The 17,794-nt window shown below is 41.7% G+C and overlaps 1 protein-coding gene across 3 annotated transcripts in view; it reads left to right on the top strand.

Moving 5' to 3' along the window:
• Positions 1 to 13,517, top strand: part of LOC126253672 (protein SDA1 homolog) — a 208,504-nt gene extending 194,987 nt beyond the window's left edge. For 2 of the 3 annotated variants that reach the window (XM_049955205.1, XM_049955196.1), the window contains exon 20: positions 12,972 to 13,517. In XM_049955205.1, coding sequence (XP_049811162.1) covers positions 12,972 to 13,016 — 45 coding nt within the window. In that variant the 3' untranslated portion in view covers positions 13,017 to 13,517. The remainder of the gene's footprint in view (positions 1 to 12,971) is intronic. The other variant, XM_049955211.1, reaches the window with a different exon arrangement.
• Positions 13,518 to 17,794: the final 4,277 nt, after the last annotated feature.

The raw sequence follows: 17,794 nt of genomic DNA, 5'->3' as shown, positions 1-17,794 counted from the left end.
GAAATGAAAATTGTAGATAAATTTAAATATCTGCGAGAAATCATAACATATAACCTCAATGAAAAGCCAACATGACGTAACAGAATAAACAAATTGACTAGAGCACAATATATCACCAAGTACACCTACAGCAAAAAGAGCCTGTCAATAGCAACAAAATTAAAACACTACAAAACAGTCACTTGACCAGAAGTAACATATGCAAGTGAAACCAGCTTCAGAACAACTAACACTGCACAAATTGACAAAATACTCAAAATAGAGAGAAAAATCATCAGAATGTGCATAAACTGAAGAGTAATTACAAATGAAACTGTCTACAAGGAAACAGAACCGGTAATGAGTACAATCAGGAAGAAACACATTTCATTTTTTGACATCTAATCAGAACACCAGAGAACAGGATCATCAGGGGAATAATAGAAAAATTGTGGAATAGTAAGTCCAACATTAAGTGGATTACAGAAATCAAGGAAGATATGGATGAGCTACAGATTACATTGGAAGACGTAAGAAACAAAACTGACAAAATCAGGAAACTCACAGACAAACAAACCAGACTGCAAATGAGAATCAACAAACAGACAATAGGAAAGGTGGTTCCTGATGAAGAAAGAAGGATGAGATCCGAGAGAATGAAGAAATACTGGGCTGACAGGAAACTGAAAAATTCTTTGTATAAAGTTGGCTAGAGTGGTCCAATGAAGGCCATAAAATTTAAATAAATAAAAACATTAAGGTGGCTGCAGACTACATATTTTTTAATATACGTTTATATGTCTGTTTCATTTGCAGTAACAATAGTCAGAGAGAGAAAGGGCTAAGAGGACAGAGAGGGGGGGGGGGGGGAGGAAACAGGCATTGAGGGGGGGGGGAGAAAGAGATGGACAGAGAGTATGGAAGAGGAGATGGTGAGCTGGGTAGGAGGGGGGTGGGAAGGAAGGGGTATGGACAAAGAGAGGGGAGAGGTGAAAATGGGAAGAAAGAGGGGGGGGGGCTTAGTATGTATACCCAACTCCCATATATATTTAGCAATTGGAAGCATTGCTGGATATGCCAGTACTGTAATGTGATCAGGGAATTTACGCATGACCTTCTCCAAATTTTCCTGGTAATGTCTCACCACTACTGCTCCTGAGGCAGGTGGTCTGTTAAAAGCATCCCATTACAACATTTGATCCACCTTTAACACTTACCTTCACCCTAATTAGTCCACATTTAAATACTTATTAATCCCACTAGATATTATTCTGTTACCTGCAGTTATAAACATGCTTCTACCTCCGGCACCCTTCCTATATGTGCGATATAGATTCCAATTGGAATTGAAAATTTCTTTGCTACTAACATCTGGTTTCAACCATGTTTTTATCCTGAGGATTATGTGGGCATAATTACTATTTATAACTGAAACTAGTTCTGAGACCTTCCCATGGACACACTTATAGTTCACTAATATTATATTAACAATATATTCCTCTGATCTGTCATGATGAACACTGCTCTCTTTAATTGATGTGACTATTAATTTTCCCTTTCTGAAATAAAAACATAACATACTGGAACTGAGGAAGGATTTCTCTATCCTAAAAATCCCACATGCACACACCACATGTAGCCGGCTACTCTAGTAGCCAGCTTCTATGTGCAGAGCGTCATCCATTAACAGGTTCCTACAATTTTCCAACAAGTAGTGAAGTCAATAAATCTGCTTCCAATATCATCACAGAATCATCTGAGCCTCTGTCTCAAGTATTCCACTCAGATCCAAACCAGAGAACAATCCTGCAAAGAGCTAGCTCAGATGTCATGCCTTCACCAGGGTAGCCTTTCACCCATAAAAACCGAGTATTGCCTCAGAACCTAGGTAGCTAGCGTTATTGGTGCTGACATGAGCCTCAGTTTGTAGCCATGAACTGGTGTACTTCATAGCCCATTTCAGAAACTCCTGCACACCTCGGCATGCCTGCTATTTTCCTAAAGGGCGCTATCACTCGCCTTACATTGGAGCTGGACTTTTACTGTGCTATAATAATATTGAATTGAAGATAATACAATGTTCTCAACAGTATGTCTCTCCTTGTTATGGTATGAAGCCAAACTGGCAGTCAGTTGAATTTTCATCTCACTTTAACAGTAACATTTCCACATGCAGTTCAGTGACTCTCTCCCCCCATGGGGCTCGCCACCCTTTGGCAGGTTCGTGCTTGGCTACCATGAGGCCCCAGCCTTTGCAGCATCTTTTCCCTTCCATGCTGCATGTCTGGCCTCTTCCCTTGGGGAATATGTCTGGAATGTTTTCTGGGAATGTGTTCTGCCGACATCAGAACAGTCTCTCCACTGCTTTTTGTTCCTTTTTTCTTTCTTCGTTCCCCTTCTCCATCCTCTTCCTCCACTTCGGCATTTGAGGTTTCTCTATTTCTTTTCCACATTGTGCGTTCCTGAAGGCTGGCCACATCTGTGACACATAATAGATGATTGGGTAATGCGTAATTCCCAGCCACAGATGGACAGGTAGGATTCACATGTACCCCCAGGTACAGACCAGGCCCAGTAAGGGGTGATTGCCTGAGCTGCTGCCCTCCCAAATTTCCAATTGGTCCTTCTGTCAGATGTTCGGGAGGTGTAATCAATCACTAAAGGCAGGTGCACCCCCTGGGGAGGGGGGGGGGGGGGGGGCACTTGGAAGGAAAGTGCCATCAGAGCTGCTGGCAATCATGGGGATTTTCTCACAATGAGCCAATCATCATCTACACAGTTAACATCTACTAAATGTAAATGGAATGTTGTCACGATTCAAAGACCCTCCCAGCTGCATCACATTTTCTCATGATTTCATGTACTGAAGACAGCAGTCCTTTGCTACAGAAAATCCGTTTATTATTCAGAAAGGTGTTGATGCAATTGCCAGCCCTGTAAAATCCTGCTCTCGTTTACGCAATGGTACTTTGCTTTTGGAAACCTTCTAGTTCTTAAGCACAACAATTGCTTGCAGCTTCATTCCTCCACAGCTATCCTGTTGAGGTCCTTTGAATGCTGAATCCTTTCTGTGGTTTTATTTACTCTATGCTGCTTGATGATTTGACCAAGGCAGAAATCCAAACATATCTCTCTGATCAGGGCATCATTGCAGTCCATCAGGTGATAAAAAAGATAGATGCATCCATAGGCCCACACACACACTTTTCTCTCTTTTGATAGAGTGATGCTTCTATCAAAAATCAAAGCAGGCTATGAAGTTATCACTGTCCAACTGTACATTCTGAACCCGATGTGCTGCTACCAGTGTCATCGTTATAACCACACTCAAATGTCCTGTGATAGGGATGCTCATGAGGGCGATTGTCCGCCTCCTTCTCCCAGCGTGGTGGGGTATCAACTGTAATGGCAACCATGCAACCTCTTCCCGAGATTGTCCAGTGTATCTCAATGATGGTTGATCAAAGGGAACTGGGTGAAGGAAAAAGTGCCTTACACTGTCCCTCAGAAGTTGTTGGCTAGTCAAAAATCCTGCGTTCTACCATCTGGTACTTACAGTCTATACTTGCTACATCTCACTACGAGAGACACAGTCACGCAGAAATGCGACCTCAGATTCAGCACCGCAGTTGCAAAATCATCCAGTGTCACGGAAGCATCCCTGCTACATAACCAACAGGCCAGAAAGGATAGAAGGAATACTCCCGTGAAGACTTTTTACGTCCCTCCAGCCGCTAAACATCTGAGGCTTTCTCTGCCAGCCAGAAAGCCCCAACAAATCAAACAGAGGCAAACGGTCTTCTCCTTTGCCAACTCAGTGATCCTCTTCAGCAGTGCTGCCACTGATACCCTCACCCAGCCGATCTCCATCTTGCCGGTGCAGATCACAAACCGTTTTTCTGCCCTGGACTCTGCAGACTGACAGAGTGAAAATGCCAGTGCCTCTGTAGATCTCATGGAGCGGGATCCTCCAGCGTCTGTGCCCTGTAGCAGTGAGTCTTCGAAGGCTGTCACTCGCCAGCTGCCAAGGCAACACTCCTTTATTTTTTCCCTCCTTCCCTTTCCTCATCTTGACTCTCCTCCAGTGGAACGTTCACAGCCTTAGGTCCAACAAAGAGGAATTTCAGCTGCTCTTGGAATCACAGCGTCCACTTGTTCTCTTCCCCCAGAAAACAGAAATGTGTCATCACGGCCGCTTTGAGCTCTTGCATTTCTTTCTTGTCTGCTTTGACCTTCCCCCCTGAGGACAGCAGTCCATCTCATGGGGGAGTCATGCTGCACAGCCAGGATGATGTTCGTAGTCAAACACCTCACTGAGCACCCAGCTGCAAACTGTTGTATTTCACATTTTTCTTTCCCCACTTCACCTTTTCCCTTTGTACCATTTATATCCCTCCATCATTCGTTGTCCCTAGGGCAGACTTCCTCCAGCTTATTGGGCAACTCCCTCACCCCTCTCTGCTGCTCGGTGACTTTAATGCGCACCATCCCAGTTTGGGGTTCTCCCAGAACCTGTCCAGGAGGTGCCCTTTTGGCTGACCTTCTCAATCAGCTTAATCTCACTTATCTTAACATGGGAGCACCCACATTCCTTTCAGGCTCTATGCACACCTATTCCCATTTGGTCCTCTCCTTCTGCGCTGCCCGGCTTGCCCGTCCTCGTGAGTGGTCTGTTTTCTCAGACACTTACTCGAGCAACTGTTTCCCGTGTTCTATCCGTTTCCTGACTCCACCACCTACACCACCTACAAGCACACCGAATGGCAGCTTTCTAAGGCCGATTGGAGGCTTTACTCCTCTCTGGCGACCTTCAGCGAACATCATTTCCCCAGTTGTAATGACCAGGTAGAATATCTTACAAATGTTATCCTTACCAACACAGAATGTTCCATTCGTCACATTTCCTCTTTACTGCACCATGTCCCGGTCCCTTGGTGGACTGAGGCATGCTACGACGCAATTCGCGCGCAGAGACGTGCTCTCCACATTTTTAACTGTCATCCTACGATGGCAAACTGCATTCGTTATAAACAGTTGTGTGTATAGTGTCGTTGCATTCTTTGGGGTAGCAAAAAGCTAGCTAGATTTCATTTACTAGTTCTCTTAACAGTTCCACTCCCTCTTCCGTCGTGTGGGCCAACCTCCAACAGCACTCTGGGACCAAGGTCCATTCCCCAATTTCCAGCCCGTCCATAGCAGATGATGTCATAGTGGACCCTATTGCTATCTTGAATACCTTGGGCTGATATTTTGCAGAGATTTGGAGCTCCACCCACTATCAGCCTGTTGTCCTCTATCAGAACGAGTGGAGGAGGCTCGGGCGATACCCTTCTCTTCTCAGAATCGTGAGTGCTACAATGCCGCCTTTACTATGAGGGAGCTAGATCATTCTCTCACTTCATCCCAATCCTACAGCCCAGAACTGGACGATGTGCACGTTGAACTGTTGCAGTACCTTTCTCTTGCGGGCAAGCATTTTCTCCATCACATCTGGGCAGACAGCTTGTTTCCCAGACACTGGCTTGAAGTCACTGTGATACCCATATCTAAGCCTTCTAGTTACCACCTCATTTCTCTCACCAGCTGTGTTTGCAAGGTGATGGAATGTATCATTCATGCCCGGTTGGTATGGTGGCTCAAGACTAAAATTTACTAACCACTGCAGTATGCAGATTTCAAGTGCACCGTTCTGCAGTTGACCATCTTGTCAGTTTGTCAACTCATGTCATGAATGGTTTTCTGTGGAAATACCAGACTGTGGCCATGGTTTTTGATCTGGTGAAAGCCCACGACACCTGCTGGAGGATTGGTATCCTCTGCACTTTCTACATGTGGGTCTTCCGAGGCCGCATGCCCCATTTCCATCAGGAATTTTTAAGAGACCGAGTTTTCGGGGCACATGTAGGTTCTGCCATGTTGGCCATCTTTATCCAGGAAAATGGGTGCCTCAGGGTTCCTGAGCATTGTTCTCTTTCCAATCATCATTAACCCAGATATAGCCTGTCTCCCGTTGGGCATCTTGGACTCCTTTTTTGTTGACGATTTTGCCTAATGCAGTTCTCCATGGACTTCTTTTCTTGAGTGGCATCTTCAGCATTCTCTCTTTCATCTTTGCTCGTGGAACATCCACAGTGGCTGTCATTTTTCTGACAAAACCATTTGTACGAGCTTCTGACAGTGCAGTTGGTTTCTTCCACCATCTTTGCATCTTAGGCCAGTTGCTCTTCCATTCATTGAAATTACAAAATTCCTGGTGCTCATGCTTGATAGGAAACTTTCTTGGTCCTCCCGTGTGTCTTATCTGGCCGCCTGCTGCATGTGGTTCCTCAATGTCTTACGTGTCCTCAGCGGTACATCCTGGGGAGTGGATCGCACCACCCTCCTCCATTTCTTTCAGTCCTTTGTCCTTTCAAAACTCGACTATGGGAGTTTCGTTTATGCACCTGCACATCCATCTGTCTTATGATCTCAATACAATCCACCATTGTGGCATCGGTGTGCCCACTGGTGCCTTTTACACTGGCCTGGTTGAGAATCTGTATGCAGAAGCTGCCGAACTACGACTGTCATACTGCCATGATTCTCTACTCAGTAGATGCGCATGCCATTTGCTGCCATGTCTGACTATCCATCCTATGCCTCCTTTGATCACCAGTATGGGGCACGTCCCATCCTATGCCTCTTTTGATCACCAGTATGGGGAGCATCTCTCTTCTGTGTTACCTCCTGGAGTTCGCTTTCTTCTATTGCTCTGGCAGCTTAACTTCGTGCTACCTTCCCAGTGGGTTTGAATCCTTCACCGCCTTTGCTTCGTGCGGCGACCCACATTCACCTTGGACTTCATTCACTTCCTAAGAAAACTACTCCACCCTCGCTCTATTGCCATAAGTTTCTTGACTGTTGCACGGAACTTCGTGATAGTACCTTTGTGTACACTGATGGCTCTCGGACTGACCTTGGTGCTGGGTATGCATTCTTCATTGGCATCAACGATTTTCAGTGTAGGATTCCAGAGCACTTCTCAGTATTTACAGCATAGCTCTTCGCCCTGTATCAGTGCACACAGTACATCTGGCAACACGGGCTTTTCAATTGTGTCATCTGCTCTGACTCTCTCAGTGCCCTTCAGAGACTCTGTATGCTGTACTGCCACTCTGCTGTACTTCCACTCTTGGTGGAGCTGCTGTGATGCTTATGTGGGTCCCTGGTCACATCATTCTGATGGGAAACAAGGCCACTAATGCTGCTGCCAAGGCTGCAGTCCTCATATCTCGGCCCATTAGTTCTTCCATTCAATCTAATGATCTGTGTTGCTGTCTGTCAGCAGGTCGTGTGTCACTTTGGCATCACTACAGGTCTTCCTGTTATGGGAACTAGCTCCGGGGAATTAAATCTCTCCGAGAAGCTTGGGCAACCTCCTCTCGGCCCTCTCACCGTGAGGAGATCAATTTAGCTTGGTTACATACTGGGCACTTTCTTTTTAGCCATCACCATTTGTTAAGTGGTGATCCTCTACAACTTTGTGCTCATTGGCCTCAACCCTTGACAGTTCACTGTTTCCTGTTTTTTAATCTCTTATGTTCTCATTTATGTTTGCCGTCTGATTTGTCAGCCATTTTAGCGAATGAAGCGCAGGCTGACCACCACATTTCACTTTGTATGCTTCATAGCAGTATGGCAAAGGCGATTTAATTTTTAGTTCAGGACCTCCATTATTTGTCTGGCGTATTTTATGATCCTTTCTCCAAGTCCCTGTTTTTAGCTGTCCTTTCTTCTATTGATTGAGCTTAAAGTGTAGTCGTTTTCAACTCCTCTTTCTTGATCTTGTTCTATGGTTCTGACACGGACATGTATGACCCTAGTTGTTTTTGCGCCCTAAAACAAACCAAACCAAATTAGCAACTCTCTGTTGTTGACCAGTGATATTGAATCAGTGAAGAAAGTGCAGATTGCCAGCCCAAAGGTGGCAGTAGCCGAGACAGCCTAAGAAGATCCCTGACGGCTCACAGCAATGTTGTCAGCTTTGACCTGTGAAGCACTAATGGCTGCAGGTGAAAACAGTAGCCATCTAAAGAGACATTACAAAACCGCATTACAATACTGGCTGAGGTATCCCTGCAAAGCTGTTATGCCTAGTCCATTGCAACTGTCAGGTATCACTTACCCCAGTTCCACTGTAGGTTGTTATTGTGAGACACACAGTATACAGTAGCCTTCTTCTGGTAAGATGTCACATTGTTAGTCAGATTACACATGGTATAGTGAGCATCCGTCCTGTATTAATTGAATCAGACACTGTGAGAGAGGAAAAGCCAGTCATCACTGCCTATTCCACAATTGTATTTTTGGTCCAGTGTTGAGCTTGGATCTGGCCCATTTCACACTCCATATGCATTGCTCTCTAACAAATTCATAAGCATTTTTTTGTTTTTCATCACTGTGTTGCCTACACATAGGATGGTGATGGGTGCATAATGTATCAATTATGATGTCTGGCTGAATCATAGTGTAATGTAGTAGAACTGTAATAAAATTTGATGACTGTCCTAGTTATAATAGATCACAACAATGCATTAATGTTATGCAAATGTATGAGATACTGTCCATGTTGGGCCGTTCCCCCACCGACCCCCCTTTTTAATTACTTGCTGGTGGCTTTGCACTGTACTGATATTGGACCGTAAGTTGTTAGCTCTGGGATTGAATTACCGGTTAGTTTTAGGATTTTTTCTGTCACATTACATAAGTTTCACCTCTATCAGTGTCTAACGTACATTAAAAAACTGAAGCTGTGTCATGCATGATTTGGTGTCCTTATTACACAGTAGTAGGAAAATTGTAAGGCTATTTCATCTTCAGTTAAACCATAGACTGGTGAACTATTCAAACTAGGAAAAATTAGTCAGAACTGATCATGTCAACTTAAATTTTCTTCATTATTGTAGAAGAAAATGAGATGTCCACTCACTGCAAGAACATTTAAATTCCTCTTTGTTATTGATAGACACATACAGTTGCGTAATTCTATGCATCAATATTACCACCATACTTAATCAGATAACACATCATCAGATAATTGCGTCAGACTCGTTTCTTCTGTGATACAAAAAGTTGAGGATTGCAGTAACAAACAGTTTGCAAGTTCCCACTCATCCTCATGATGTGACATACTTCATGATTCTGTGAGTTGTTGTTGCCATTTACAAATTGTGTTCATGTTTCCGTCGACAGCTCAGTACTTGATTGCTCATCTCATCAAGAGACTGAAATTGCGAGAAAACAGATCAGCGTAGAAATAACTTTAGCACTGGTAATAACACTACGTGTTAGTTTGGTGCATATGTTCAAAGCGTTTTTGTTTCACATGTTGATATTCTGGTTGCTATGGATTTATTTAGCGATTGTCATTTTTTATTTGTAGTTCACTGTTGCTATTTGAGTTTACGTATTGTTGTCATTTGGAAATAGTGATTGGAGCTGTGGACACTAGAAAATGGAGTTTCAAGGGGAGAAATCAGAACATTTCTGACATATTCTTCTGTCTGAGTTCAATAGAGAGGTTACAGCAGTGGAAGCAACCAGAAACATTCACATCATGTTTGGGTATAATGCCTTTGCAAAGGTACTCCATGGTAATGCCCACCTGCATTCTCCCAGAGTGGCAAAAAACACCATTCAGGAATTGGGTTAGGAAGTCATTCTGCACCCACCTTATTCACCTGATCTTGCACCCTCAGATTTTCACCTTTTCCGCTCTCTAACAAACAGTGTTCAAGGAACTTCCTTTACAGATGAAAATGCACTCCAAACATGACTCCATTAGCTCTTCACCTCAAAACCACATGATTTCAACAGTCGCGGAATCGTGAAGTTACCAGAGCATTGGCACACTGTTGTAAATAGTGAAGGACAATATACCATTGATGACTAAATTCTCTGTTATTTGTATCTGTTATGTTTATTAAACTTATGGAAAAATGCTACAGACTCGTGCACCAACCCAGTACATGTGACGAGGTGGCCCTGACTAGTAATAGTGAAAGGGTTATGTGATGCTTGTATTGTTAAAAAATTGTAATAGTAATTGTATTGTATGCTCCATGCTAGGATGGTAATTAGTAACAAGGGCAATCAAGTTTTGGACCTTGGAGGCACACCAGGAAATTGAATAAAATCCTCTCAGGACATATCATGTGGCATGTGGTTAAATATCCATGAATCCACTAGTTTTGACCGAGTGCTCCTTAGTCATACTCAAGTGGTAACTCAGAGTTGTGTAGTAAGTACCTCATGCTTTATAAAGCTGGGGTACAGGTGCTCAGTCCCTCAGTCCACCATCTTATAAAGCTATGTTTCCATCCCGCATTTGCCATACTAGCTTAAACTTTCCAACTGTGGGGTCCCATCCTGAGCTCAGCTGCAAACTGCCATGTTTATATATCTGATATTTTTATCTGTATAGCTTCTTTAATTATGCTGTCCCAGAAACCATTAGCCTTCCTGATGATAGAGGTGTTATTGAATGCAGTTTATGTCCATTTAGCAATGCATGTTCCATTACCACTGACTTCACCAGATAGCATAGTTGCAGACACCTCTTATGTTCGGTGTGCACAGTCCACCTGATGTAATAAAGTAAAAATGCAAAAAATAAAATATATTCACTCTTCATGCCCCCAGCTAAAATACTCCAATTCAGGAGGTCTGTGGAAGAAGGGGAAAAAAAGTTTAGGCTGCAGAACACCCAACATTTACAAAATACTGTGTGTGTGTGTTCAGTGTAAGTGTGGGTGGACCATGCACACAGTAGAATAGTACTGGATTGAATATGAGAGGTGTCTGTTATAAGCTATCCGTAGGTGTCAGCAGTAGGTGGACATACATTGCAAGATGGACATAAAATTATATTCAACAGCACCTCTGTGATCATGAAGGCAGCTAGTTTCTTGGAAGTTGTAGTTAAAGAAGCATTACAATCAAAATATCTGGTAACACCAGCAATAATGGTATGATTTTGCAGTGTCTGTATTGTTCAGAAAGAAGATGCAATGTTCCTTCGGACATGCATTCATGGCAACTGCAGCCATTATGAAAAATATGAAATGTCTTTGCAGGTGTGAATATGAACAACCATCAGCTGTACTGCTCACAATAAGAGGGAAATCTTGGTTTGAGTCCTGATCTTTCCATTATACAGCTGATGGTTGTCCAGATTCACAAGTGTTAATACATTTGATGTATCAATAATGATGGTTGGCAGCCGAGCATATGGAATCTGGACATCGCCAGGTTAAAGCAGGCACGGCAGGTAAGGGACAGAAACATTGCTTTAATTAATCTCAAAATTAATGTGTTCCAGCTTTGTGTGGAATGTGTGCATTTGAGTTTGACATAACCAAGGCAATTTTCATGTCATGTTTTATTGGATTAGTTAGTGGATATGGGAGTACAACAACAGATGTTGTCAGTATATTTTAACACATTGACCATAATGTGACTGCTGGTGGCTACAGCAGAAGACTCCATGGCGGCCTCATTGTTAGTGAACATGTTAATGAACATTCCACTTCAAATTGGATGAAAAGAAACATGAACTAAGAAAAGAGCATCATTTCTTATGTATAATAAGGTTGTTTATTATTAGGTTTGCAGTTTGCTAAGACTGGGGGGCATAAATATCACAGAAGTGTCCTAGGGATCTTGATAAAGACATAGTAAGTTTGATATCTGTGAAGATGTTTTCCTTCATCGCCTTCTTAAGTGTCTGTGATTGGTAACTTGCAACCAAGTGGAAATGTAGTTAACTGATAGAGAAATGTTTCTCTAGATGCTAATGGGCCTTTTGATCCTGGGTCATTCCTAACACCGTTGTTCACAGACTATGTTAGGGAGAGTGTTCAAGTATCTAGCATATAAGAGTAACCTATCACAACTGGCTCTTTTATGTCTCCTGATCATTGTTGAGTGCTGCATCTCATTGTGCTTGCTTCTTTCCTGTTGTGGCTATAAAGGTTTTCCAGTAACTAGCACAGGAAACTTATTTGGAAAACTTAGATTTTCCACCACATCCCTTAGCTATACAGATGCACAGAAAATGTATATGGTAATTTTCCATTCATATTTTTGTAGTCTTCCAAAGACATTATTGAAATGGAGTGACAACAGTCAATGCTTCATCTATTCTGATTTCCACAATTTTCTTATACTGCATGTTTGGTCTCAAATATTCAAATTCAATAATTTGCGCACTATCCACGTAGACAGCAGACGGTGACTGTTAGTTGTTATTAGTGTGGTCTACAGTGTATTTGCTAAGTTGGTGTACAGTATAATTCAGCCATTGCATCATATCCAAAAATATAGTATCTAGTATGTTTATAGCCATTGAGGCCAAAGGAGGAGGAACAGTATATAATACAATATTACATTCTTGACATGTCCTATGCTATTAAGGTTAAGGTCTGAATCAATGGCTGAAAGTGAGGGGTAGATATGCTTATGAGAAAACAGTGTCTGAGTCATTATTTCCATTTCTTGGGAAGGCCTAAGCTAATGTGAGCATGACTTGTCATAGCTTCTAGCAGTGTGCTTCATCTGTTCGCAGAGAATTTCTTAGTTTCATTGGGAGCATGTCCTTAATTTTAGTCAAAAGTGTGATACACATCTTGGTAAAGTGTTAGAATTACTCAACAATATACAAAAAAAAATGAGAACAACTTTCTGGAGTAGCAGAGCTATGCATCCAGTCCCACCCATTGTTTGACTTTTGAATAAGGGTCACAGTGTTGTACTCAGTGGTTTACTGATTCAATTGTAACAGTACGCAAATTTCCAAACATTCAGAGCTGAGCTCTACAAGTTTCTGAGATGCTTTGTATAGAGGTGTTCATAAATTATAGTGGCTTCATAAGTTATTTAAATAATAGTGCTCAAAGAAGCAATGAATTTCATTTTGTAATGTATTACAATTTGTAATTGGTTCTTTTTTCCAGATTGCACTACGAAACCATTTGCTGAAACTTAGGAAATTTAAGTAAAATAAGAATGACTTATGTCAGTGGACAGCTACGTGTAGTGCAGTGTTGCTGGGAGATCGATCAGAGAGCTTCATATGTCAGCCAACTGTTCCATCAGTACTTGTTGTTGTGAAAACCAATAATCCTACAAAAGCTGTAAATGAGGATTACTTACAGTAGTTTCTAAGTGCTGATTTACTGTAGTTGAAACTGTATTCATTTCAGCAGTTCCCTGCTTCTTTTCTTACCATTGACAATAAAACTCATTTGATACAGAAGTACAAGAAGAGAGCTGACAAATTCCTTTGTTCGATTCGTTTATTGCAATTCACTCTGATCTTGGAAGATTGTCACCATCAATATTTGTGAAATGCGGACTAATGCTGTAAAATATTATCTTGTAATAAATGTGCAATCAGGATATAAGTTCCTTTCATCTGGTTGAGAAGAGTGTTTATATTTGCCCTTTGTAACTGTTTGCCATGCAGGCATACTGCATTTACCTAAAGATTTTCTCTGTAATTATGTACATATTATAAAAAATACTGAGAGACATTTCATTTACATTATTTATTTTTTGTGACCCATATACTTCCATCAAATTAAAGCTGAAAGAAAGAAGGTGAATTGTCTCCATCATTGGATGGAAACAGTCAACAGTGTATTCTAGCACAAATAACAAAATCTAGCTCACTTTTTGCTTTAATTTTTTGCATTATCGCAAATTCACTAAAAGGTGTCACAGTAATAATAGTGAACCAGGAATAATACACATAAATACTACATACTGTCTAACACGGAAAACTACCAGTACTAATTTTTTAATCATAGATCACCCATTTTCACTTGAGAAATAAAGATACACAGGGCAAAACACTGTTTGAGTTAATGAGAGTTGCATCAACATTCCAACCAATCCAAGAATGGAAATTCCTGGATAGAGCAATACGTAAAATAAAGGAAACATAGCCAATAACCTACAGTGGATCGATGTGTGGAGCGCAGTAACGCATAACAGGAAACAGCATTCACACTAATTTTCGAGCACCAGCTCCTTTCCCAGCAACGGTACACACACACACAGCCGCATGGTTTAAGGCACCTTGCCACGGTCGCGCGGCCTCCCCACCGGTGGTTCGAGTCCTCCCTCGGGCATTTGTGTGTGTGTGTGTGTGTTGTCCTTAGCGTAAGTTATAGTTCAATTCTTTTATCTTGGCGGCTCGCGCATGCCCGCCCTGACGCGGGAGATTGCTGCGTTGCCAGTTGCACACGACGCACGCGCCGAGAGAAGCAGCGCCATAGTATAGCCACAGTCTTAAGCCCGGTCCACACGCAACGATCTGTCTGCGCAGACATCGGTGCAGATGTCTGTACATGCAAAAGATCGCTGCAAATGTGGTGTGTTCACACGACACAAACCCCAATCTACTACTCGCCCGCCATCTGTCGGTGTAGAAAAGAAATATCAGTGGCAAGCGACTACGCTCGCCGTAAACGTCAAACATTTAATTCAGTTATTTTGAAATATAGAAATGGAGGAAGTTCTGTTGTGGTCTGTGTTCGCAACTTGTGTTGCAAAAAACCTTCCGACCAACCGCAGGAAACAGAGAAAGCGGGAAAAATGGTGTAGACAGTGGCTGCTAAAGCGAAAGCAGTTTTCTCACGTAAATTTACTGAGAGAGTTGCTGGACGAACCTAACGACTGGCGAAATTATTTGCGGATGGATGTCGAAACTTATAATTATCTCTTAAAGCTTGTAACCCTTCATATTACGAGGAAAAATACTTGTATGAGAAGGGCAATTTCTCCTCATGAACGGCTGGCGGTAACATTGACACTCCAATTTCATCTTCAATTTTACTCCTGCTTGGTCTTGGTGTTTCTTGATCACTAAGAAAGCCAAGCAGATCAAAATACCATAACGTTGGCTGGTATACTTGATCTACTCCTACATCAGATCTAGATTTCTGAACTTTGGATAACTCAATTAGAGCATTGTATGCTGCAATCTTTTTGTCTCGATCACTATATTCTTTACTTTTAATCTTCCACAAACATGGGTGGTTTCTACAAATTCAATGAATTCACTTACAAACTCTCGAGAACACTGACGAGTATCAGCCAATTTAATGCCCTGTGCGCACAAATACAAACACTAGACTGAGCAAACAGCTGTTTCGCGCCAGATTTGCGGCGATCTCCTGTCCACACGCTCCAACTTGTCTGCGCAGATGTGGTTTGAACCCACAGATTTGAGAGGTTTCGCTCAAACCTCCAACTCCAACTTCCAGGTTTGCACACACCTCAGGTTGGTGCAAATCTTCTGTCCACACGCAACGATCTGTCTGCGCAGATGTGATGTGTGCAGACATTTGCGCAGACAGATCGTAACGTGTGGACGGGCCTTTATGTTAGACTGTGGCATAGCATAGTTTGCAAGCTTACGTTTAGGGGGGAGCGCGCAGTTTATGAAGTAAAGCCACCACGGCCGCATTAACCCTTTCGCTGCTACACAGATGTGCTCGATTTTGTCATCACTACACTGCTCACCTGTGCAGACACATGGTGTTCCCACTGCTTTGACACTCTTTTATCATTCGATTCCACAAAAACTATTTGGCCCAAAAATTAGATTTTTACACATCTTCTTGACTGATACCTTCCCCCCACAAATGAGTTAACTTTGTTTCGATGTTCAACGTAGTTATTATGCAGCATTAACTATAGTAAACTATTGCACGAAATTTTGAAGAGTTTGCAGAGGTAAAAGTCCGTAGAGTGTACTTTCCGTATGGTCGATTTTAGTTGCCACAATGTTGAGAATGAAATGTGGACAAGATACCTAAATTTCATATAAAATTTACTGGTTAATAATATCTCATTTAATTTAAGTACCACATAGGTGTTGTATGTAATATTGAGAAATATTCCATCTTTCGCGACTGTAACAAAAGTTTTATTTACACCGGGCACGTTTGGCTTTATTTTAAAGCACTTCAATCAATCAAAAGGAAGTAGACAAAATACATTAAACAAAACTGTGGACTTACAAAAACATTAGGACTTGAACATAGCGTCTATCAGTGAAGTGCTCTGAGCTATGTCAAACATAATTTTTGTGTGTGGCACACACAAACAGCATTTATTTGCTAAAACACTGATCAGCTAACACAAACGTTGAATATTGTGTTACCGCAGCACAAAACTACGAAAGGTGACTTGGCAATGGAGGAGACAAAATACTGTCCACTGATGATGCTTCAAAAGAGAGAAATGCGTCTGGTCTAAATAAGTCGCTTATTACAGTTGCAGAAGAGGAATATATTTCAATACCATTAGTAAAACTGCGACTGTAGAACAAAAACAAGAAAGAGAACGTGAGTACCATTGTGTATGTGCCACACCTTTCATTGATTGAAGCGCTTTAAACTAAAGCCAAACGCGCCTGGTGTAAATAAAACTTTTATTACAGTCGCGAAAGACGGAGTATTTCTCAATATTACATACGACACCTATGTCCTACTTAAATTAAATGAGATATTGTTATACAGTAAATGTTATATGAAATTTAGGTATCTTGTCCACATTTCATTCTCAACATTGTGGCAACTAAAATCGACCATACGGTAAGTATACGCTATGGACTTTCACCTGCAAACTCTTCAAAATTTCGTGCAATGGTTTACCACATTTAATGCTGCACAATAACTGCGTTGAACATCGAAACAAAATTGTCATTTATGGGGGGAAGGTATCAGTCAAGAAGACGTGTAAAAATCAAATTTTTGGGCCAAATAGTTTTTGTGAAATCGAATGATAAGTGTGTCAAAGCAGTGGGAACACCATGCGTATGCACAGGCGAGCAGTGCAGTGATGACAAAATCGCGCACAGCCCGGAATGCGGGGAGCACGTGTCTGCAGCAGCGAAAAGGTTAATGAAGAGACAAAGCACTAGAAATTTCAAAAAATTGCATTCAAACGAATAAAATTCATGAAGTAAGGCACTTAAATATTGTTTTTAAATAAAGAAATTATTGAGCACCGCACAAGGTTTGAACTCATAACTTTTCGCTTAGCAGCCGAACACCTTAACCATTACGCTAGCGCAACTTGTCTGACAACAAACGTCCATGAGGATTGTAACTCGTCACACAAAATACTGACAAACGCACTTGGTATGACTATGAATTACTCATGCTTCGTCGAAATTCAATAGGAAATAAACAATTACCGCTGTTCTTTATTGCGAAAAAGCGGTTCGTGAGATTGATACAAAAACCTTTCCTTGCTATCGCCTGTATTAAGAGTCTTATTGCTTGTTTGGTTTAATTAATTAATAGAATATGAAGCAATTGGTATAAAGAATGCTTTTTTCCAAACATTCTATAAAAGAAAGTCTGCTATCAAGACATTGTTTTTTGTTCTGTTACTTTATTTATGACTGCAGTCGAGATCTGGCAACGTCGTTCTCTGTTCATTGGCTGACTGTGTTTTGTGACGTCAGATGCGCAGAACGAACCTAAACTCGGCCGCCTACATAAATGATGCGCACTTTAGTTTAAGTTAGATTAAGTAGTGTATAAGCCCAGGGACCGAAGACCTCAGCAGTTTGGTCCCATAGGAACTTGCCATAAATTTCAAAAACATTTACACACACACACTCATGGCCATGGCACGAGTTAAGACCAAATAAAAATGTAAACTGCTGCCTTATCTGAAGGATTTTGTTAGTCGATGACTAAAACAAAAAAGGAAGTAGCTTTCAAGGTATGCGCGCTCGCCATTTTTCAGTTCACCA

The sequence above is a fragment of the Schistocerca nitens genome, chromosome 1 (genome assembly GCF_023898315.1).
Source record: "Schistocerca nitens isolate TAMUIC-IGC-003100 chromosome 1, iqSchNite1.1, whole genome shotgun sequence".
Classification (NCBI taxonomy): domain Eukaryota; kingdom Metazoa; phylum Arthropoda; class Insecta; order Orthoptera; family Acrididae; genus Schistocerca; species Schistocerca nitens.
Note: the sequence above shows the minus strand (reverse complement) of the source record. Positions and strands in the feature narration are given on the sequence as shown.